This window comes from Phallusia mammillata, chromosome 7 (assembly GCF_965637545.1).
Source record: "Phallusia mammillata chromosome 7, kaPhaMamm4.hap1.1, whole genome shotgun sequence".
In the NCBI taxonomy this organism is placed as follows: domain Eukaryota; kingdom Metazoa; phylum Chordata; class Ascidiacea; order Phlebobranchia; family Ascidiidae; genus Phallusia; species Phallusia mammillata.
The window spans coordinates 9,247,767-9,269,944 of NC_137258.1; the positions used below are offsets into that span (position 1 = coordinate 9,247,767).

The 22,178-nt window shown below is 37.7% G+C and overlaps 4 protein-coding genes across 4 annotated transcripts; 1 reads left to right on the plus strand and 3 right to left on the minus strand.

The window, feature by feature from the left end:
• The first annotated feature begins 3,331 nt into the window (after positions 1-3,331).
• Positions 3,332-6,837, plus strand: LOC145238128 (uncharacterized). The gene is made up of 4 exons (XM_080101199.1): positions 3,332-3,797; positions 4,662-4,946; positions 5,022-5,545; positions 6,000-6,837. The coding sequence occupies exons 1-4, from the start codon at positions 3,390-3,392 to the stop codon at positions 6,112-6,114; spliced, it is 1,332 nt and encodes a 443-aa protein (XP_079957325.1). The 5' UTR covers positions 3,332-3,389; the 3' UTR covers positions 6,115-6,837.
• Positions 6,704-15,036, minus strand: LOC145238127 (integrin beta-1-like). Its single transcript, XM_080101198.1, has 20 exons — positions 14,597-15,036; positions 14,132-14,246; positions 13,923-14,071; positions 13,746-13,858; positions 13,484-13,602; positions 12,973-13,150; positions 12,456-12,587; positions 12,256-12,399; positions 12,076-12,165; positions 11,869-12,006; positions 11,658-11,769; positions 11,515-11,588; positions 10,314-10,450; positions 10,139-10,251; positions 9,887-10,083; positions 9,472-9,579; positions 8,850-8,986; positions 8,350-8,474; positions 7,582-7,745; positions 6,704-6,799 (listed from the first exon to the last, which is right to left on the minus strand). The coding sequence occupies exons 1-20, from the start codon at positions 14,637-14,639 to the stop codon at positions 6,704-6,706; spliced, it is 2,484 nt and encodes an 827-aa protein (XP_079957324.1). The 5' UTR covers positions 14,640-15,036.
• Positions 15,037-15,191: 155 nt separating this feature from the next.
• LOC145238130 (UDP-N-acetylglucosamine transferase subunit ALG13-like) lies at positions 15,192-16,181 on the minus strand. Its single transcript, XM_080101201.1, has 4 exons — positions 15,909-16,181; positions 15,692-15,854; positions 15,432-15,570; positions 15,192-15,365 (listed from the first exon to the last, which is right to left on the minus strand). Exons 1-4 carry the CDS (start codon positions 16,179-16,181, stop codon positions 15,257-15,259), a joined length of 684 nt encoding a protein of 227 aa, XP_079957327.1. The 3' UTR covers positions 15,192-15,256.
• LOC145238129 (NAD-dependent protein deacylase sirtuin-6-like) lies at positions 16,021-21,980 on the minus strand. The gene is made up of 8 exons (XM_080101200.1): positions 21,760-21,980; positions 18,835-18,922; positions 18,599-18,757; positions 17,819-17,942; positions 17,668-17,751; positions 17,169-17,298; positions 16,665-16,777; positions 16,021-16,585 (listed from the first exon to the last, which is right to left on the minus strand). The coding sequence occupies exons 1-8, from the start codon at positions 21,823-21,825 to the stop codon at positions 16,201-16,203; spliced, it is 1,149 nt and encodes a 382-aa protein (XP_079957326.1). The 5' UTR covers positions 21,826-21,980; the 3' UTR covers positions 16,021-16,200.
• Positions 21,981-22,178: the final 198 nt, after the last annotated feature.

Genomic DNA, 22,178 nt, shown 5'->3' on the forward strand with positions numbered 1-22,178 from the left:
GGCTAAATCCCACCACTGGTTGTAACCTCATTTAATCGCAACAACTTTATCGTTGTAGATGAAACTTGGGCAACCTTTTTGCATGCGCGGGCCAGAGAAGTAATGATATTGTGGGTGCGGGCCGCAACGATGCCATGCAATGCTTTTACATCGAGCAACTAAAATTTCTGTATTTGCTCAATGTGAACAAGCACAATTGTCAAATGAACCACAGTACTTGCTTGCTAAAACTTTAGACAGGTTTGATTAGGTTACTAACAAGCAGGCCTAACCACATTGTAACTTACAACCCAGTACAACGGCTAACACACACACACAATATTATTGTCTTTGTACGTAACAATGCCTATTCTTAGTGATAACTATTAGCGTATATTCCATCCGGTCGATAAAGAATAAAATATGATTTTTTTAATGCGGTCACGGGCCGGATTAATAAAGCAGTTAGAATGCGGCCGCGGGCCACTCAAAAGCTTTACGCGGGCCGTAGGTTACCCACCCCTGTTGTATAGATTTATCGTAGCAATTTAATCTTTTCATGGCAGCAACACCAAAGTTGTATTTTTTGCAACAGTTTAATCATAGTAATAAAGTTACATCACACAAAATATCGTAAATTCATACGAAGGCGATGTCGTTTGTAGCAACAAAAAGTTATTTATGCGAAAAGCAATGAGTGCAGTTTGCCTGTAAGTTTGTTGCCCCGTCTCAGATTAGGTAGTCAAATTATACTTAGGCAACACAGTAAGCCGGAGCCGATCAACTGGCGGATTTGATTTTGGAAACATAGGCTACGCATTTTTGTTGAATATTTTGTAAACAGTTGCTTTTCAGATTTTAATTTGCAGTGTGGTATGGCGGTTTCTAAACTGGGATCCGCAAGACGTTTGAAGTCTTTCTACAATCTTGTGTGATGGCCGATCGTGCGACTGTGACGAGAAAATGGTTCCACTTTATTTGTTTGTGTATTCTTTATGTTAATTTATTTAATTTTATTTATTTTGTTACACTATCATATTCAATTCCTAATTTAACAACAACTTCTAACACGTAACTATACGTAATTAATTTTTAGGGCCCACTTGATTGGTCCTCCAACGTGTTGGCGCACAAGGTAGAGCTATTGACGGGGTGCCTCCTAGGACAGTGGTTCCCAAACTATGGTACTCGTACCACTAGTGGTACGCGAAGGTCTCCAAGGTGGTACGCGAGCAACTTATTAAGTTCACACCAAACGATCGCAAATGATCTTCTATTGATTATCGTAAGCATTATTTTAATTCACACAAGTCACGTAGAGCGTGAAATTTCATACTATATTCCCTACTAAATTCTAATTCCTTGGTGTATTGTTTTGTTGACACTAGCACTGTAGCGAGGGCGGTAAAAATTGTACTAAATATTTGTTTAATATTTACGAGCCTTTGGTTACTAAAGACTAAAGTTTCTAAGGTAAAGTTAGTTAGTAAAGTTTAGTAACATTTTTATTCATTAAGTTCTAACAATTATTGTAGGTGGTACGAGAACGCTGCATGAACCAAAAAATGGTACGCGAGTAGATAAAGTTTGGGAACCACTGTCCTAGGAGATCCAAAAGTGCTTAATTTTCGATAGGTGGCGTAAAGAGCTGAATTATTTATTTAGCGGCTAAAGAGGGTTGGTTTATGATGCAAATGTTTAAAAATTTTACATTAGTAACTAACTTTTTGGGTTAGTTTTATTGAATTTTAAATGCTAATACCTTACCCCGACCCTAATAGCCCTAACCGTTAGCATTTTTTGAGATATACCGTTTCAAAAATTAGGCACTTTTGGATCTCCTAGGAGGCACCCCGTCAGTAGCTCTACCGGCGCACAACTGTATTATTAATTATTCGAGTGTTGATCAGAGTTGTAAGCGGGCCCGAAATTCGAGCCAGAACCCGGCCCGAATCCGAAAGTGCAAACCTAAAACCCGGACCGAACCCGAATCGTGTTTGAGAAGCCCGTTCATGCCCGAATTTTTGATTCACAGGCCTCTAAATAATGTCTACAAAACGTATTCCTGTACAGAATATAATTAAAAACGGCGGTTTAGGGTTGTTGGGCATTAGATAAAGTCCAGCAACTAGCTAACTTAGTTGAGTAATTTTATTTTTTTTAAAGACACAGAGTTTAGAGTCAGGAAATTTAAAGTCACTTACAACTCTGGTCTTGATTGTGTGATAACTAAAGTGATGTGATAAAATTCTGTTAAAATTACGACTTTAGCAATAAAATTAATGAAAAACCCATATATCGTATATAAAGACCCATATATCAACCCATATACTATATAACCCATATGGTCGAACACCAAAAATAGTCGCAGTATATTTGTAACTAATTGTTTTACATAAAAGATGAGCTTCTAAAATAAAAATTCACATTAGACTCAGTTATATTTATCATAAAACCTTTAACAACCGTTACCCATAATCATCATGAGTTTCGTGTAAATTGCATTTTAAAAGTTTTCTAATGCTCTTTGCGCTGCCTGTCGGTATTTAGTTCAACTTTGTTTGATGTTAGTTGTCACGTTAGTAGATTTTCCTTAAATAAAAGTTTAAAATGGTCGCTGCAACAAGTAACTCGGCCAGGTGTGTATATTTCAAAAGGGGGCCAAAAAAATTCGAGAAAGAATGTTGTGACGCAATACAAACTGAATTAAAAACATATGAAAAAAGCATTTTAAAATTTTCTACACCAGATGCAATTCCCTTGTTCAGTAATCCACTTTATTGGAACAGCTGCAAAACGAAAATTAATGGCCAATTAATAATTACACCCCACGGGGAGAAAACGAAAATGTTTTCCAAAATTTTGCGCAGACCATAATCAGCAATGTGGGAGAGGAATGCATGAATTTAGTCTATGACGTTTTACAAATGTTTTCTGGTCAGCTGATCACTTTAATTTATCGACATCGTGTTTGCTGCTTAACGCGACAAGGTATAGTTGTATTTTACGTCACATCGACAGGGAAATTCGATTTATCGATTTAAGCTTCCCTGGCTGGAACGTTTTCAATAAATATTTAATGGTGGCACTCCTAAAACCATCGACATTAAGTACAGGCCCCGTAAGGGAAGGATAAATAATTCATAGCAGCAAGTAATTCTCGACAGAGATTCACTGGGAATTTTTTGCTTTAGCGTGAGTTGCGACAGGAGTTCCGTGAGCATAGTCGATGAACGTTTCAAAATTGACATTTGAGCCGTTTTATTTCGCGCGGTCGGTATAAAATGCTGAGAATAGATATTTTAAGTTTTATTGACAAGTTTCCAAATACTGTTTTTATTTTTCAGCCTTAAGTTTATTTTCTGAATTTCTTGCACGAATTTGTTTGTCAGATAGAGTTGTCGTCGAAAATGTTTCCAAGATCGAAACACAAGTCACCAGAGCACAGAAATGCACAACAGTGCAGCGATAATGCTGAAGTACCGAAGTATTACGACTTCAGTAACTTAGAACCGATCAATGAACTGACGAGGGGGCGATTTGGCAGTGGAACCTTACTGGTGTATGACTGGTGCGAACAAACCAACTTTGTTGCCAAGCGTGTTTCGAAACTAAACCGGACTGCATGGAATCAAGAAATCCAAACCTATTTGCGCCTAAGCGCCTCACGTTATTTCGTGAAGTTTCTTGGTACTCTTCCATCTTCGACGCATTGCTTTCAGTTTCTAATGGAACACGTGATGGACGGAAACTTGTTCGATTTGGTGGTTCCCAATGTCGGATTGCCAGATCAGGCTTGCAAGCACATCGTGATGCAGGTGAACAAATGCCACGGGTCGTATGTCATAAACACATCTCAAGTTTTGCAAATGCCGAAATGCTTTTGTGCAATATTAATAATAGCAGCAATTCTTCAAAAAAATGTGTTTGATATCACCCACTTAGCCCAATTGACAAACCTTTACATGAAAGGACATCAAGGCTGTAAACAGAATTAAGTCATGAATATAAAAGGGTGGCTTTAAAATCTATTTAAAATGCAATGCACAACTACATTAATACACTTCTGTTATATCGGGCAAAACGATTAAAACTGAAGAGTATTGGTTTACTCTGCTTTTTATATAGTTAGGTATTTTGTTTGATAACTTTGAGAAACCAGCGTAAAGAATATTTGTCATACTAACGCTATAAACGTATTTAAAATGACTCAAGCCGTGGCCCCTTAAAAGTATATTTTAGGCCTGGTGGACCCCTTTTAATGACAATGTAAGATCTGTGGTCCCCTGCAAACTCGTGTAAAATATGGTATTATTTCGGATTTAAACAAGTTAAATAGAGTAAACAACAAACTGTAAACGTGACAAACCTTAATATGGATAAAGAGTGTTAGGGAGTAAATATATTTGCAGCATACACTCAATTCTGCGCATTATAAAAGAACATGACTTATTGATTTTCGTGGATGCTTCTGGTGAGGCTACACCCGTGGCCGCCCGGAATACAGCACGTGGCCTCCTTGGAGGGGGGCGAGGGCCCCGGTTGAGAACCATTGGACTAGAGTTTATGTCTAGTTGAAATTGTTTACTGAAAAAAGCGCACTTGAGTGCAACTAACTAAATTCAGTTGCATTTTATCACCAATTTATTGACAAATTAATGAACCTTAAAGTAATTTTACAGCTACGAGATGCGCTTGAGTATCTACACAACAAACTGAAGATAATCCATGGAAATTTGTGCCCGCATCATGTTCTCATATCGTCGATGACTCATTGCCACATCAAGTTGTGCAGTTTCTCCAAATCGCACCCCATTGGCGCCTGCGTAAAGAAAAATGTGAAAAAGGGACGTGCTCATTTGCCCCCGGGAAGCGCTGCGGAGAGTTTAAAACGACTCCGTTCGTTTCTTAAACATCGCACTTCGTCACTAACTTCTAACGATCTTCATTCTTTGTCCTCAAGCGAGGTACAAAATAATGCATTAAACAAAGTTTTTTGCGCAAAACACTGTACCGAATAACATAAGGTATTTACTTTTTAGTCTACATGGAGCCCACGGTCAAATCGCCAGACTCCAACGTCAGAGCGCAGAAGACACTCTGTACTTCCGATCCAAAGCTCCGCCGACGATGAACTCCAAGCCGAAGTGCACGAGTACACAGTACTGGACATAAAACGTGAAATTTCGTCTGAGATATTCTCCAATGCCTTTACAGCTCCTGAGCTCATCAACGCCAGTCGTTACATTGCTTCTCCTGCCTCGGACAATTGGTCATTGGCTATTCTGGCTGTTTACATAATGACGGGAACTACACCGTGGGAAAATGCGTCGGTCGATAATGCCAAGTATACAACATTCATTCGTTCCACGCGTCGCTCGCACAGCTTAAGTCCCATGCTGTCGTCCAAGGTGAAAAGCCGGCATTCGCTATGGAGTGCCAAGCGATCTTTGTCGCTGACCAGTGTGTTCAGTACGTTTCGAATGTGGGGAGGACGCGATCGCATACTCACAGTGGCCTTCGAGAAAAAAATTATCGAAATCCTTCAGACCGACCCAACATCGAGGTAAGCTTAAGTTTTAAATTGTTTAACCAGCTTCGATACGTAATTAGGGCAAATCTTAACTCCTTTATCTTCCAAAGCTATTTTAATTTTCGAAATTTCTTTGAATGCCACATATTGCTAAGTATATTGAAGTGCAAATCAAATGCACCTCACTAATAATATTGAAATGAAAAGCTGCCTTGATCATGCTGTAAGCAAAAACGCACTCTACGATGATGATAACATAAAACAGAAGCATCGGCCCGAAATCGATGCCAATTGAATTTCCTGTCATTCGATTGACGTTGAAACACAGAAGTCCGGATTTATAAGGATTGTTTCTTCCTGTATCTATTCAAATATATTTTGGAATAATATATATGACCTGATATATATATATATGTTGCGAATGAGACCTTTGTTCACCTGCTGTTGATGTACCAATGTCATGTGCTGCGTTTCAATTGTTTTGCAGACAAAGCCTCAACCTCCCAGACGAATGGTTTACGCGAAAATGGGGATTTAACACACAAAAATGGTCAAATTACCAAGACCGCTTTTTCGACGAAACATGGATGAAAAATAGTTAGGAGATTTTTTAAAAAACTTTTTGGAATTTTTTTTTTTCAACGGGCTATGCGCCGGTGGTGCTGCACTCATCACTGGGGCTGCACTATATGGGCATTATGGCTATTCCTAGGGCTTTGGGATGTGCGTCATAACAAACGTTTAACTGACACGAGGCACATGAAAAGCTGCGGCAGCTGTTAAAAAACGGAAGGTAAAGGAGAAATTAAACACAAGACTGGATTTTATTTTAACCAGCGTCGATCAATAAACCAGGCGATTCTGAGGCATGTGTTTTGCCCTGCTATATTTGTAAACAAGTGCTTTTACATTGCAATCTACGTGTTGAATAGTTGATTTACCACATTGCATGTACATTTGTGACCTGTTAATCGCCCGACCTGAGAGAATGCAACAAATTTAAGAACACCACAATATTTATTCAATTTTTAATATTAAAAAATAACAAATTATGTCAACGAAGAACGAAGTGCTCCAAATTGTGTTAGACTTTTTTGACAAACACAAACTCAGTATTAAAGTGGTAAATACAATTTAATAAAGATAAACATTTAAAGAAAAGTCAAGCCTGGTCTGTGAACATTTCAAATGCTACATGTTCTGGTACAACGGTTTGTCTTCTTCTTTTTCATAAAACTTCGGGTTTTCAATCCTGGTTGTTGCACGTTCGTGAAGAGGATTGTCGCCCTAAAAACAAAAAAGTAAATAAACCGTTGTAGTTTGTGGACTAATTTCCGAACAACAGAAACAACAGTGAAGGTCAATTTGGGCTCGGGTACATTATAGCGTTGAAAGGCCATGTCTACACAAACAGCAGTAGGTAGCCTAAATAGTTCAGGGGATATACAGGTAAGTTACACAGGGTTTGAATTACAAGTTGCGTTTAATTTGAGGTAATTTAAATACGTTAACAGCAATTATGTTGCATTTAACCGAACGAATATCAAATCATGAGTAGGTCGGACCGGGTTTTTAGGGCCGGGTTCGTGCTTAGGATTTTTTTACAAACCTCGTAGGACCCTGAATTCACATCATGTGTCCGTAAAAAAATTACCTGGCTATAAGTAGCTAGTTGCTGGACTTAATCTAATGTTCAATGGTCCTAAAAAAGGGGTTCTTAAACTTTTTCGGTCGTGCCCCACTTGACACTATTTATTTATTCTCACGCCCCCCTTAATGTGCTGCGCCCCCTTGCGAACCATTCCCTGGGGGGGGGGGGGGGGGGGGGGGGGCAGTTTAAGAACCCCTGTCCTAAAACGTCATGTTTAAGCCATTATCTGTTATTGTTCAGTGTGTATGTCTTTTTATATGATTAAACCTGTGAATCCAACTTTCGGACTGCAACGGGCTAAAAAAATAATCGGGTCGAATTTCCGACCCGCTTAAAAAAACTCTGAACCTAAACATAGCGAAAAATGTTTCTGTCAAACACTGGTAATTCAATAAATTTAAGACGCCAAATAATTCACCTGGGTCCACTTTTGTTTGTCAAGTTCACTTTGGAATTTTTCCCATTCCCGTCGATCCCACCGATTTTTGAGAAACTTCCAAACGATCAAGCCAATAATGCCAAGAACGATTACACCACCAACCGCAGGCAGGACAACCACAAGATAGTCGAACGTTGGGCAGTCTAAAACACAAAACCAGTCAAACATTTGGAAGTTTGGTTGTGTGGTGTTAGAAAACCCAAATTTGTGGAAAATTTCCGGCGTTTTGGACAGTGTGATTGCGTTTTGTCGACGGAAATAAACAGGTGGTATTTGGCTTTGGGATGTGCGCAATAACAAACGTATAACAAACAGTCACACAATCAATAAAGTTTTAAACCGCAAAAATAAATTGTTCAAAGAAAACTATCAAAAGGACACACATACACATGTTCGACCAAGTACTAATTGGGTCATAGTGCACTAGTCACATGATTTCTTGCTTTTTGGGGGGAAAACTTACTCAATGTGTGATGGCAAAGTACGCACTCACAATAAAACGTTTTTAGTTATGTCCGCGTCACAACATTTTTTAAAGTGTTGATTGCTTGAACACTAAACAGTACTAGTAATAAAGAAACAAGCTGTAGCTGCCAGTCATAAAGTATGAACAAAGTATACATTTGCTCTTCCAGCAGTGTAATCATGAACAACCGTAGAACTTTATATATAAGGCGTCTCGCATGACCCCAATACCGTGAAGGACTTCGAAGCAGAAAAGTTTCAAACAAGATATGAGAAACAAACCTTCGGTCTGACTTTGCTGAACGAAAAGATAATAACCATTTAAATCTTTGTTCCACGTGATCTTGTATTTTACTGCACAGTTATTAGCATCCGTAGTGTTACAGTCTTTGGACGGGAAAATGACTCTAAAATCATATAATATATTTTTTACCATTCGGTGTTTAAACGTGCCTGCTTTTTATCCAATTGGCAGAAAATTCCTGAAGGATTTCTGTGGTCACTTAGGGCCGGCAATTTCAATTTCAAATTTAAAAAGCTGCAACGCTACAGACTTAATAATGTCAATGTGATTATAAAATTAATAGCCAGAAAATCGATCGTCAAAGTTAAGAAGAATATTTTATGGGTATTTATGTTGTGACATTATACTCAACTAAACCTGTGTTTCTTATGCGAAATTTAAGGGTAATTCATAGAAGGGCCCACAAATACAAAATCAGCTTTTCGACAGCAAAACGGTGTTAAACATGCGAAAAAAATAAACAAGTAACTATACTTACTCGTCGTTTTGACGACATGCCATACAACCCGCATCAAGGTTATAATTTTCACACAAACTACAATCAGGAAGAAGTCCCAGTCTTATAAAGTTGATCCCAATATCCTGACATTCTTGCTGACAAAGTGTTGTTCCTTGCTGCGAAATTCACTACTGTAAACTCAGAATGTCGTGTTGTCTTAGGGCAGTGCAGGTTGTTTAAAGTGGGCGTCAGCGCCCCTTTGAAGGCGTGTGCAATCAGTTGGGTAGTGCCGAGAAATACTTGGACACTTGGACAATAAGCATGAACAATTTGGTCAAATGTTTTCATTATATTAGCATTTTTTTTGATAAAACCGGTGTATATGCGTTCTTTAATCAATCAGCTAAAAAGGTTTGAGAAACCTGTTTTAGGCAAACCGCGCCGCGCATACTCTTGTTGGTGAACCTTTAATTCTTTAAAAGAAAGACGGTTATATAGGTACATATAAACAAAAACAATTGTTGTCTCTGTTCAAAGAAAAAGGGAACTTGAATATTTACTTAATCTAAAAGTTAACAAGATAAATAGGCATACACTGGTCATTTTAAACTGACGTAGAGACTAAAATCATATTTTATCGCCTTGCAACAATAATGGTTACCGTTCCGTAAACACAAATGGCACATTTTTCCACATCACCACCACATGTTCCTTCAATTTTGTTACAAGACGGATGGACGCAGGTGTCGCAGTGAGTGCCAGCCCAAACCTGATAAAAGTGGCAAGTAATAAAACTTTAACTGAAGGAAACATGAACAGCACCATTGACAAGACAAGCGGTAATAGCTTTTCGTGGATCTTCGCAAAATTAACAATAAAGATTTTGCCAAAAATATATACTTACATGCAACCGTTTCCACATACGGTTTTAACGTTAAGCATACAATTGAATATCTGCCGGCTAGAACGATAAGTGTTTCAAAAAGCAACTAGTTTTATGCGCTCGAGTGGCACCCAACTTGCATCTCAGCCAAGAAAAATGTTTATGCCGTCAGTTTCTGCATTTTAAAGCCTACCTTGCTGTTAGAGCATGAGCAGGAATGACAGTTGCAATCGCCTCGACCAGCACACAGTTGTTCATCTGTAGACACTGCTTTACACAAATTATCGTTGCACAGGCACAGACCCCCTACATTTTGATACCAACCAGAAGCAGCGTTGCAAATACACGTCTGGTTGTCATAGCAATGATGACATTCGCCGTTTGAAGAACCTGGATAATTGGAAGTTGGATTAAATTGCTAAGGCGAAGCACTTTTGTGTTTTACCTCCACAAACAGCTCCGTCGATGCTAGGACAACCGGTGTTAGCACACTCGCAAAATTTGCCAGAAAAGCCTGGTTCACAAATACATTCACCGCAGTCGCATTTTCCTCTTTCACTGTTAAACAATTTGACTAGAAAATTGTTTCATAATTGACACCCATTACAAGTTTCACTTACTGGCATAGGGAAGTGGGGCCGCCAGAGACTAAGGGTTGAGTATCAGTGCATTGCCCAATCAGCTCGCTGTTGGTTTTATTGGTCTCGCATTGACACACAGAACCGCCGCGGCCGTTGAAGCAATCGCAGAGTCCGCACTGCGTACGATAAAGATTGTATCAGACCAGCATATATGTGGAAATTTGTTATTGCTTTGGTGTTCGTTTGGACAAAATTGCAACCAAATTTAAAACGAGATAATAGGTTTCTCACATCACATGCTTGAAAGCCAGTTGGGTAAATGGCTGACTAGCAACAGCTTTTCAAGCAATGAAAAGGAAGTGTAGGTTTTTTTTATAGATTTATGCATGTATACGTAGTGTTTTGGTACAAACTGACGCCTGCGCCAAGGCGGATATTGCGTTGCTTTGAGATCTGTAGACATGAGGTCAAAAAACAAACTAACGTCATTGACGTCAGATAGTTTTTGTGGAGGGCTTGCACATGCCTACACGTTTGGTATGGCGGCTTTATTGGATTGGTTTACTAATCGTAGTCCATCAAGAGTAAAAAAGGTTTTTGTGTGAAACAAAACATTAGAAAACATGCTGTTGGTTAGCGCCATCGCCTAATGCTCAGAAGGTCGAGGTTTAGGAGCAAAAAACCTAAGCGTTATTTTGCAAACCTTGAGAAACCTGATGCGATGAAATCAAAATTTTACTTGGTAAAAACATTTCAAATTATCCATAGGACTTGCAAAGAGACGTGCTTGCTTGACGACAACATTGCTTAGCCAATCGAAGATAAGACAAGCAGACAGATCCCAACAATTTTTAGCAGCAGTGTCATTGAGCAATATCGAAAACAACTATAGCGGAAAGTTTGCATACAACTGTGAGCGACGTCGGGGTTAAGTTTTTATTAGCGGGTTTGATTCGGGTCTGGCTTTACAAACGGTTGCATTCATGTGCAGTGTTTTTTTAAGGTGTTTTGGGGGACCGAAACGGTCCCCCAAATTTCTCCAGCGGTTTCCCAAAATTTGGACTTGCAACTACAACTACAGTTTTTGGTATTTAAATGAACACTTGCGGTCTCTTAAAACTACTTAGCGGTCACCCAAACCAAACCATAAAAAAAACCTGTTCATGTGGTAATGTCATCTTATGCTTTTGGATTACAGCTTTCTGTTTATCAAAACAAGACAATGGTCCTTATTTTTCACCTTTAAGTTCCCTTGTCCACTGCATTCATTGTCGCTGAACAAAGGGCGTTCACAGTCACACTCACATAAGTACTCTGAAATCGTTGTAAATCAACAATGTAAGTTAGTTCCCGGAATAATCAGCGAAATATAAAGAGACTTACCAATACCGATCTTCACTACGTCAGGAATAATATCCGAACCAATGGTAATAGTGTCGACCTGAGTCTTGTTGGTTGGGCACGACTTTGCTTTAATTTCAAACTGGAAAACTACCTAAACGCGATTTTCAGTATTAACAGTGTGGAATACCTAAGTTAAATGAAAAGTGTGGTGATGTTTTCGCAATCAACACGTTGCGACAAAAAATCAAACCTCTTGAGGAATAGACACATTGTTGCACTGCAATGTATTTTCTGCCCATGTGGCCGAGTCGGGACAGAGGACTCTGTACTTTAAGTCAATTGATGGGGGTGCTGTAGGGATGGTCAAGCTGAATCTACTGCGTATTGCCTGTGAGATATTTGCAGTATGGTTGCGAAATCAAAATGCTTTGGCATTACAGGTTCTTTAAGCACTTACGTTGTAAGATTCTCCAATTAAATTTACGATGTTAGAGGAGTCGTTTGCGAGATACTGAACAACTGCGTTCGGCAGGACTTTTGGTAAATCCTACAGAGTAAAAAAATGCGTTAAATTGCACACAAGTCCATCGTTCCAGACTGCGAAACAAACCCTGAAAATGTGTGTTGAACCGCTTACCTTGTAAACCTCGTAGACATCCCGATGAACGGCAAAAATCGTTTGAATTTTGGATTGCGAAAAAGCTTCGCGCAATTGTCCGATAGAAGGATAATCTTGTGCTACGGTTTCCGTATAATGGTAAACTTCACTTTCGTTGTTTATCTAAAGTGACAAAATATTAGGTGACATTTGAAATTGCAAATTATTTAGATGCGTACCTTTTCCAAGTGACAGGACATGTCGTTCGGCTTCAGCAAACCAATAAGAGCCCCATCCAATGCTTGATGGAATGCAGCGTCAGTAGACAATACAACCACCCGCAGCGATTCCTTTCTCCACTTTATCACATCCTGTAAACAAGATTACGCTTTCATATTCGTAATTATATTGCAAAAAGTCTGAATCTTTAGTTGGACGAATTTACATACATAAACATACAAGGCATGATAAAGAAAAACTGTCTAAAAAATCGACGGTATTGGCCTGTGTGCAGTGGTGGGATTCGGCCGGTTTTACCGGTTTTATAGAACCGTCTCGCGAAGTTTTATGAGATCAGCGAACCGGTTAGCATTACTGGTTACTGTCAATGGACTTTTTTTATCAGAACCGGCTGAAAAATATGACTTTTGTGATAGAACCGGCTGACGAAAAATTTGTATCCCACCGCTGCCTGTCTATAATAAAGCAATGATAGGATGGCATTTATCTTTGATCTGATTTGAATAAAACTTGTACCTGACAAACCGCAATTTGCATCAAGGCATCAAACCCTCCTTCTGGTCGATCGATGTTAGCAGAAATCCTTGTGTCATTTAATGCTTGTTGAAATTTGTTGCTGTCGGGCGTAATTGACAACTGATGGTGGAATCCGAATGTTGTTTGGCAATTGCTGGTTCCACAGGCCGCTGCAAGCCTGTCATTCAACAGAAAGTGCTTTATGCAAGGTGCCACCTTCATATCCAACATTTAATGGAGAAATTACATATATCCTCACAACATTGGAGACCTCTGCCTTTCGTAACAATAAATTACATCAAAATAGGCTAAATAACATTGTAAAGCATATTTCAGATATTTTAAAGACATTTGTTACCAATTAAATAATCCAAGATCAGTAGCCTATTGTTGACTTGTGCCGGCATTTTTTGCCCTGGTTCTTTTAGAGACAGTACAGTCTTGGAATAGTCCGATTTTCGAAAAGTCGAACAGTCTAACAGTTTGTCAGCACAATTAACCTACACTCTACCAGTTGGGGTCTTTCGTAGCGAAGGGTAGAATTGTCTTGTCGACAAAACTTCCAAACGCCACTTGGACGTTGTCAGTCACTCTCGCTCGAATGTTGGGCACAATCGTACTTCCGACGCTCTGCAATACAAAAAGACGAAATTTTTATAAATACAAAAAGACGAAAGAAATTATGGCAACACTTTTTTGCAAACGTGAAAAAACTTCCAATGACGTTGCAGAAAAAAAACACTGTCTAAAAAGTACACTTTACCCGCACTTACTGTAAGCATTTGCAAGTCGTCATGCATTGATTGAGACAGGTCCATCAAATAGTACAGATCAAGGGGGTAGTCCACAAGTTTCCGAAAGGTAATGTTAATCTTTTGACTTTCGCCTGGTACCAAACACAATGTGTTCAATCACAACAAGTGCTTTAATCGAGATTCGTATTAACTTACCCAAGCGTAGCTTTGCCTTGGTCAACTGTGGTTTCAGTTGAACCTGGTTTAGGCCATTCACAGTTGTGTTAAACATGTGATTGATTTCAGGTTTCGAGTAGCTGATGGGATTAATCGTTAGATTAGTGGAACACATTTTCTCGTTTTCCCTGTAATAAGGTACCTAATGCGTCAATCAGATGTTTGTTGGATACTGATCATAAACTTACAAAATTGATTGACATCTTGACGATTCTGTAAAGTTGGATATTTGTTCGCACCATGAACAACCAGGTGTTCGGATACATTCTTCACAAGTGCTTTTACCAACGCAAGCTCCATGCGCTACAAAAAAACACACGATATTATGTCTACATATTTTTCACGTACAGACATGGAGTAGCTTTGAATAGAATGTTTGTCGCTTGTGTTTGGACTCGAATTAAGTTTTAAAGAACGACTCTGTTTTCTAAGAACCCAAGTAGGCTCTTAATTCAAGTTCTCATCGAAGGGCACCTTTAAATGTACATTTGATGTAAAGAATTTCAAAAACACGTGCAAGGCTATCAACAATACACAACATTCGAAAGCAATACACGAACTTCAATTACTCTGGTTGACGTAATATCTTAAACATTTAGAATACAAAAAGTTGAGAATTAGAGAAAGTTATGAATACAAAAACCTGTACTTACCAAGCGCCAGACACTGCAGCAAAATGACCAAAAATAACCTCATGTCTCTTTAAAAATGATTTCTAAAAAATGACTTCTAGAATGTTTAACCCTCTCTGTGAAATATACACTGGAAGTCTATCCAAAAACCACTGTGGCGCAACTGATTGTGTCACAAGGTTTTCCGGTGACAGAGCATAGGTGGGTGGGTGCAAAACGCATGACGCTGCATCGACAAAGCTAGCCGACCTGTTGACTGGCCATTCTGTTTTCCTTATTTATCTGTAAAGCGTGGAACTTTGCGCAATCACACGGGAATCCGGTGCTTTGTTAACATCCTCGCTTTCTTCCAGTAGTAAACACAATTTCCAAAATATATGTCGTTGGGTAAGCAAACCAGCATTACCTAATAGGACACCAGGTTATATACAATTAAAGCACTGTAACGCAATCTGGTTTGTCAGTAATTGGAACTTAGGTCTGCAAACATCAAGTTTTCATGAAATTGAATTTTACTTCATCTCACTGGAGTTTTACTGGCTAAAACAATTCATTACAAAATAGATACAAACAGACTTTTACAAGTACCTAGGCCATAAAAATATCAGTGATGCAATACATATAAAATTTGCATATATTGCACAATACAGTAACTTTGTGTAATGATTCAATATCAATGCTTTACAATTGGAAGTGTAGTGTCAAATCTTCTCCAAATTTATTAGTTTTAGGTGCAGGTAGGGGCTCCAGCGATTGTAGATCCATTTCTGAGAGTGTTGAGCCTAAAGTGCTGTGGAGTTGCAATGCACAAACATGAAAGTAAAAGTGCATGTTATATTTTTTCACACATACTTACCTGCAGGTGCAATACAACAAATGCCCATCTTGGTGAAGTTGTTTTGCTAACTCAAACTGGTGATTGTCCATTAATTTCTCATTTACCACTACCACTAGAGGTTTTCTGGCCCCAAGAACTTCTAGACATGTTCCAGCACCTGTATAAAATGGAAGTAGATTTTATACTACAAAAATATTCAAAATACATTTTAGGTTTCAATTTTATCACAAACTTAATTTCTCCTTACAACCCCAAACATTTAATGAGCTGTTTCATGCCTGCATGGCTGATCACCAAATCTGCATTGGTTATGTCTCCAGAAATCGAATCTTTGTATCTGTAACCGTTGATTTTTAGTCCTGCAGTGTTACATTCTTTCACTTGATGGTGTCCCCTGCCATATTGTACCAGAAGAGATGAGTATGATTTTGTTTCCAGAATCTGTTGCACATTATGTTATGTCGGGTACAAGGTAAGTTCATACAGGACCATTACCTTTAAAATTGGTTCACTTGTAACCAATTCAGTCAATTCATCAAATGATGTGGTCCCAACAGTGACAAATACTGACATGAAGCAAATTTCAGTGGTCCTAAATGATACACTATTGTCTATCAAAATCAGAAATAAAAGTGACATAAAAATAAAACTGAGCCCAGAAAACACATGTTCAAAATGTAATTTACATTTGATATGTGCTAAAAAAAGTATTGGTGTGTTTAAAAATGTTTCTTGATCATTTGCAATAATATGATGAATGCAATACATTGTGAAATATAAAAAAATGTCAGTTGTCTTTTTGTACAATTTCCTCATTGGCAATTAAAGGTGCAGAAAACTTTAAATCTAAACTTTCTTGTTTGACAAAAATGTTTTCAGTTGTATTATTAACATCAGGCTCATTTCCATTAGAACTTTTAATTACTGCTTTTGCAATGACATCAGATTTTGAATTGGATTTTGAGCCAGATTTGGCAGTCACGTCATTGTTTGTTTCAGATTTGGTGTCAGTTTGATTTGAAGTTCTTGTTTTTGTGAGCCTTCTCTTTTTTGTAGGGATTGGAAACTGAGGCAGAGAATGACTTGATCTCAAACATATTGTGGGTTTTTTGAATGGGGGAACAGAAATATTAAGCGATTCTGCCACCATCTGCATGACATCATCCAGGTAGCTGCAAAACAAAGTTAACACTTTATCAAAGTAGTTTAATACCACGGTTGTAAACACAGTTGTCTGTTTTTATATCTTACCCATATATTCTGATGTCAGCAGATTTGTCTTTCTTTGTTGGTTGAAGATTTATTATGACTAGTTTTCCACCATTTTTCTTGGTGAGTAGAGGGAGGTTTCCAGCAGGCAGAATCTGTAATACATATTCTGCTGTTAGTTATGTGTTTAAAATAATTGGTATTGGATACAACTAGAGTAAAGGTTTGATGACAGGCCAGATCTCTTAAAAATGTGTATTTAAATGTGCTTTGGAGTTCATTTGTTATCAAACAATACCATACTTGCAATACTGGCTTCACTTTAGCTTAAAACATTCTTGGTGACTTTCAAGTGTTATTTATATTTTGTTTGTTTTTACAACATTTTCAGGCTTTTACCTCCAAACATGGGTGAAAAACCTCAAAGACATTTGACCAAGTATTTGTTATTTCAAGCAGTGGGACAAACAAAAATCGCTAGTTCTTTGCCTTTCCCACAAATTTGGTCCTAGTTGTGCAACTGCACTTAATTGCTGATTTTTTTACCTGCAAACTACTCCCCATCACAATTGACAAATCAGCAATTTTGCAAAACTTCTCTGACATATCCAGTTCATCATCAGGTAATGCATCCTCCCAATCCAGAATTGTATCCGTCAGCATGCCTCTGCACTTTCTGCAATGTAGGTCACTATTTAATTACATATTTGTTTATTAAAGTAGATAGGCAAATGGATTATTCACAGGTAGATCTTTACTCATAAAAAAGTTTGGTTGTTTTTCTGTATGTGAGTTCATGACCACATATTTGCTACAATAATCCCAAATCCCAAAAAATAATTGCCGGAAAAACAGCAAAGGAGCATGTCTGTGAATCAATCCCTACACTACTAAACATTTGTCAGTTCTCCAAGGTCTTGTGAGCATATAAACAAATTGCAAAATACAACATGCTTATTACTGAAACCAGTGTTGTTGAAACACTGAACTGTGCCTAAAAGATTTCATAAAAAATGATAATGCATTAAAACGAACTATTTCAAACCTTCCTCGACACTTGAGTGCCTCGCACTTTTGGCCTGTCAGCTTCAGTCCCATTGTCGGAGAAACATGATCTTGCACTTGTTCTCTACGACAAAACAGTAGACAATAAAGTAAAATTCCACATTACAAAAATGCTCTGAAACATCACATACTTTGCACAAAGTTGGCACTTTTGGGTAAACATGTTTCCATGCAGTTCAGCAAGACGATCTTTTGGAAAACCAGAACGCAAATGAAGGCCATCAACATTTTGGGATATGACATAATGCACCAAGCCTAAAAACAAATGACCCATGTTAGACTGTTTTAATATTTCAAAACCACATAACTAGAAATAGAGACTTTTATGGGTGAAACTGCAAATGCATAATAATAATAGTTAGGAGTGGTGACTTTGTGATAGAAAATTAACATAAATGTATCTACTACTTACAACAACAAAGCACCATTAAAGACTCAGTTAAAAAGCACTACAGAGCAATTTATTCCGCCTTCCTACATGCTTGCCAAGTTTATAAAAACATTTGACCAGCAAATGTAATAAAAGTAAATGGTTTAAGGTGACTTCTGTCTTAAAGTTTAACATGACATATAAAACCAGGCATTTTAGGACCTCAGTCCTTCATATGTGTTATACAGAGTGAGTAATCCAAATAACTAGATCAGCATTTTTTTAAGTCACCAAGGACAATGTTGATGACTGGACATACAATCAAGCTTCCTTAGCATACTAAGCACCACTGTTAACAACATTGAATGTGGCCACACATTATTAAAGCACTGCATAAGTTTTCATGCATGTAGACAAGGTACACACAGAAAAAAAACATTTATAGGTCCTGATATTTGAGCAGTGAAACAACAGAGAAGGTTGCAATATGACAAACTAAAACCATCAACATGTAACAAAGACATTTAAAATTTTAACTTGCCAACTTTTTCCATCTCCACCAGCAACCGATGTGTAAATGTTGGCACAGCTTGTTCAAAGGTGATATCAAAGTGAGGAGTTTCACCCTTTTCTTCAAGTGTCCATACCCCAGTTGGGCCACGAAAATCAGGAATTCCAGCAGATGTACTTAACCCAGCACCTTAACATTTATTCACAATTACAATGCAATTTTTGCTATTTCATGTCATAGATGAGTCAAAATGAAAAATAACATACCAGTATGTACAACCACAACTTTGCTGGATTTAATTAAGTCTGCCAGTTTGGAAGCTTTTTCCTTGAGAATCAAATGGTCATCTTGTTTCTACAAAATAGAGCAATATTAGCAACTGCATATAGTTTTACTTATTTATTCACATGTAGACATACATATGTAATGTCTTAGTGAAAGAACTAGGGTTGGCAAGCTGGTCAATTGACCGGTCAAATACGGTCAATTGACAGCACTTTATTTGACCGGTCAAATACTATTTTTAATTTTAAAAAATCAAATGTGGTAAATTTTCTTGGACTTGCTTTTTGGTTGTTGGAAAGTAGTGATGTACCGAATATTCGGTTTGCCGAATTTATTCGGCCGAATCGGCCATTTTTACAGAGATTCGGTTTCGGCCAAATAATTTGTTGTGATTCGGCCGAAACCGAATCTTTTATGAACACAAATATAAAGCGTAAAACGTGTCTTTTCTGCTCAATGAGGTGTCACACCATTCCTTAAACTACGCCATAACTAAAATCACGACAACTGTTATGATTTTTATGTATTATCGTTTTAACCACCTTGGACAAAAAGTCAGAAATTCATTGGCAGGCTGGCAACCATGACTGAGGCAACCTCAAACCCCAACACAACTATTTGCTTGGTAGAAAAACTTGTGTTTTCATGTCAAACGAGTGGCTTACGCCTTCGCGTGACGTCATAAAAGATTTGGTTGATTCGGCCGAATTTATTCGGCAAAACTGCCGAATATTCGGTTTCGGCCGATCCCAAATTTAGCCGATTCGGTACATCTCTATTGGAAAGGTTAAATTATTTCTAATAACCCTCAGGTAGAACAGTTTGGAGCATACTCTTGTATATTAAGTGCTTTTAAAGGCAATATAGATGTGTTTTGTTCATTTGAAATAAATGCCAAAACAGTTAGGAGATATTTTTCATTTGAAACTAGAAGGGTGGCTTAGAACATTCTGTTGTTGCATTTACACTATAACCTATTTTAAAACATAAATATATTTCCTTTGCTTTTTTTGCATTGGGTCCCATATTAGCCATCGTCTTTTATAACTATAGTTGTTTCTGCAGGCAGAAACTCATCGGTCCCCACACATGTAAAGTTAAAAATAGTGCATTTCAAGAGACAACCATAGTCCACATGCTACCCAAATTTTAGCCAATTCCAACACTGTTTTATAAACTGTTTTATAAATGGGGTTTGACACTAAACTAAAAAAATATGAAACCTCAATGACTCAATCAATAGTACTGCAAAAGGCCAATCTGCCAATGTTTAAAATTGCGACCATTAGAGGTGTTTTGAGCAAAAACTGTTAATGCTCTGACGTCATAGGGCTGTTAACAACCCCCTAACTGCCATGGCACAAAAACGTCCACCAAGCAACCCACCAAGAGTAACATACAACTGGTTGCTGTTGTAACACTATTGCGCCACAGAATTCATTTCGTTTGTGGTGCCCAGTAACATATAACTATGTTTTACACTTTAGGGGCTTGTGGGGTAAATGTTGGGGCTACAGGGTTGAACACAACAATCGACACCTATAAATGCCATACTCTACAAGCTATCCAAATTTCAGCCAATTCCAACATTGTTTACAAACTCACTCATTTTAGGGGGCTAGCGGGGTAAATACTCGGGTTATCAACAAAAACAAAGTGGTATGCACATCTACATACTTATATCTACCATCTGTGTAAATTTCATCCAAATCCATCAAACATTTGATAGAAAAACGAGTCGGACAAACTTTGGCAAAAAAATAACCCTTTTTAGGGGGCTAGCGGGGTAAATACTGGGGTTATCAACAAAGATAAAGTGGGATGCACATCTACATACCTATATCTACCATCTGTGTAAAAATTTCATCCAAATCCATCAAACATTTGATGGAAAAACGAGTCGGACAAACTTTGGGGAAAAAAAATTCGAGTAAAATCAATATGAATCCGATTAAAATTCGAGTAAAATCATAGTTAAGAATCCGATTTACGTTATGGCAAACTTTGCAAGGTTTACAATGCAATTAAAAAACATGGATCACTTCTAGCACCGTTTTATCTAAAAATTGAGTGTGATATGTCCATGAGGGTAAGTTAGTTCATTAGTATATACTTGGCCATTTTTGCAAATGTTGCACATTTTTACTGACAGATAAAAAAATCTAAGTAATTTTAAGCATCTGTGTAAACTTGTAGGTCTACAGTCCTTTTTCTATAGTTGATCAAAAAATTGTTTGTAGCTATATATATATTTAGAATATAATTGCCCTGAATAGATTTTTGTGGATAAGTTACAGGTCGGTACTTTGGGATAAAGTACGTACATATCAAGCTTTTGTATATTCCTTTTTGGTCATGAATAGGGATGTGACAACAGCGTAACATCATAAATTGTGACTTAATCAGGTAAAGCGAGTTTTGCAGTTAAATCTGTTTTATAAATGGGGTTTGACACGACTTGAAACCTTCATTTCCATTACTTATGGTTTAGAAGAAGAATTAACTTCCAACTTTTAACTAAAATTGCAATTTAATAATGTGTATAGTATTTGACCGATATTTGACTGGTCAATTGACCAAATTTTATTTGACCGGTCAAATGCCCAACCCTAGAAAGAACACAGTCATACATCAGCTATAAGACCCAGGAGGTCATTAGGTCAGTGACCCAATCTCACGAATCAAAGAAAGATTTAGTTAAGGTTGGCATTGGCCCTTTTTGCAAAACTGAACTTCCATAAGGTAAAAACTAAAACCACAAATATGTAGACAAACGTACAGAAGGTACCATAATTATGCAAAATAGAACTCTAATCATTAACTCAAAAAATATATCTGAGAGTTGTTATACTTGTTAATTTAGAATCAGATTTTTCCAAAGAGAAGCTCTGAAATAAAAATTATACCTCCGGAAGACCACACTTTCCTTTGTTCACATACGGAGATAAACCTGCAGAGTAATTTACGGACATGACAGACAGAAATCGCTGGCAAGTAATAAATAAAGGAACAATTATTTGCTGTATATTTGACACATGTAACAATGTAATGTCTTCAGTTCTGTTCAGTTCAGTCCATCGTCATTCAATTCAGCTTGGCCAGGGGACTTTTCTGGTACTTTTTGTCCCATGAGCGTGACGATATTTCACTTTGAGTATACCGTAACAAAGGATTTACATTTTGTCTATTAGCGAGTAGTTGCCGTGAAACTTTTCTTTGCAATTTAACATCACTTCACTTACGTACAATATGGCGAATTGATTACAAGATGTCACTAAAATTGACACTATTAAGCGATAAAGAACTATACACCTACAGCCAATTT

What these genes read in the sequence shown, in the direction of transcription:
- LOC145238128 (XM_080101199.1), top strand. Translation starts at nt 3,390, where the DNA reads ATGTTTCCAAGATCGAAACACAAGTCACCAGAGCACAGAAATGCACAA. An exon ending in GCAAGCACATCGTGATGCAG is followed by an intron (nt 3,798 to 4,661) that starts GTGAACAAATGC and finishes GTAATTTTACAG; the next exon opens with CTACGAGATGCGCTTGAGTA. An exon ending in CAGACCGACCCAACATCGAG is followed by an intron (nt 5,546 to 5,999) that starts GTAAGCTTAAGT and finishes ATTGTTTTGCAG; the next exon opens with ACAAAGCCTCAACCTCCCAG.
- LOC145238127 (XM_080101198.1), bottom strand. Translation starts at nt 14,639, where the DNA reads ATGAGGTTATTTTTGGTCATTTTGCTGCAGTGTCTGGCGCTTG. An exon ending in CGTAGTGAAGATCGGTATTG is followed by an intron (nt 11,589 to 11,657) that starts GTAAGTCTCTTT and finishes CAACGATTTCAG; the next exon opens with AGTACTTATGTGAGTGTGAC. An exon ending in TCAGCAAAGTCAGACCGAAG is followed by an intron (nt 7,746 to 8,349) that starts GTTTGTTTCTCA and finishes TTTGTGTTTTAG; the next exon opens with ACTGCCCAACGTTCGACTAT.
- LOC145238130 (XM_080101201.1), bottom strand. Translation starts at nt 16,181, where the DNA reads ATGTATTGCATTCATCATATTATTGCAAATGATCAAGAAACATTTTTA. An exon ending in TTTGGTGATCAGCCATGCAG is followed by an intron (nt 15,571 to 15,691) that starts GCATGAAACAGC and finishes CATTTTATACAG; the next exon opens with GTGCTGGAACATGTCTAGAA. An exon ending in TTGTTGTATTGCACCTGCAG is followed by an intron (nt 15,366 to 15,431) that starts GTAAGTATGTGT and finishes GCAACTCCACAG; the next exon opens with CACTTTAGGCTCAACACTCT.
- LOC145238129 (XM_080101200.1), bottom strand. Translation starts at nt 21,825, where the DNA reads ATGTCCGTAAATTACTCTGCAGGTTTATCTCCGTATGTGAACAAAGGA. An exon ending in GAAAGTGTGGTCTTCCGGAG is followed by an intron (nt 18,923 to 21,759) that starts GTATAATTTTTA and finishes TCTATTTTGTAG; the next exon opens with AAACAAGATGACCATTTGAT. An exon ending in AGTTGTGGTTGTACATACTG is followed by an intron (nt 18,758 to 18,834) that starts GTATGTTATTTT and finishes ATAAATGTTAAG; the next exon opens with GTGCTGGGTTAAGTACATCT.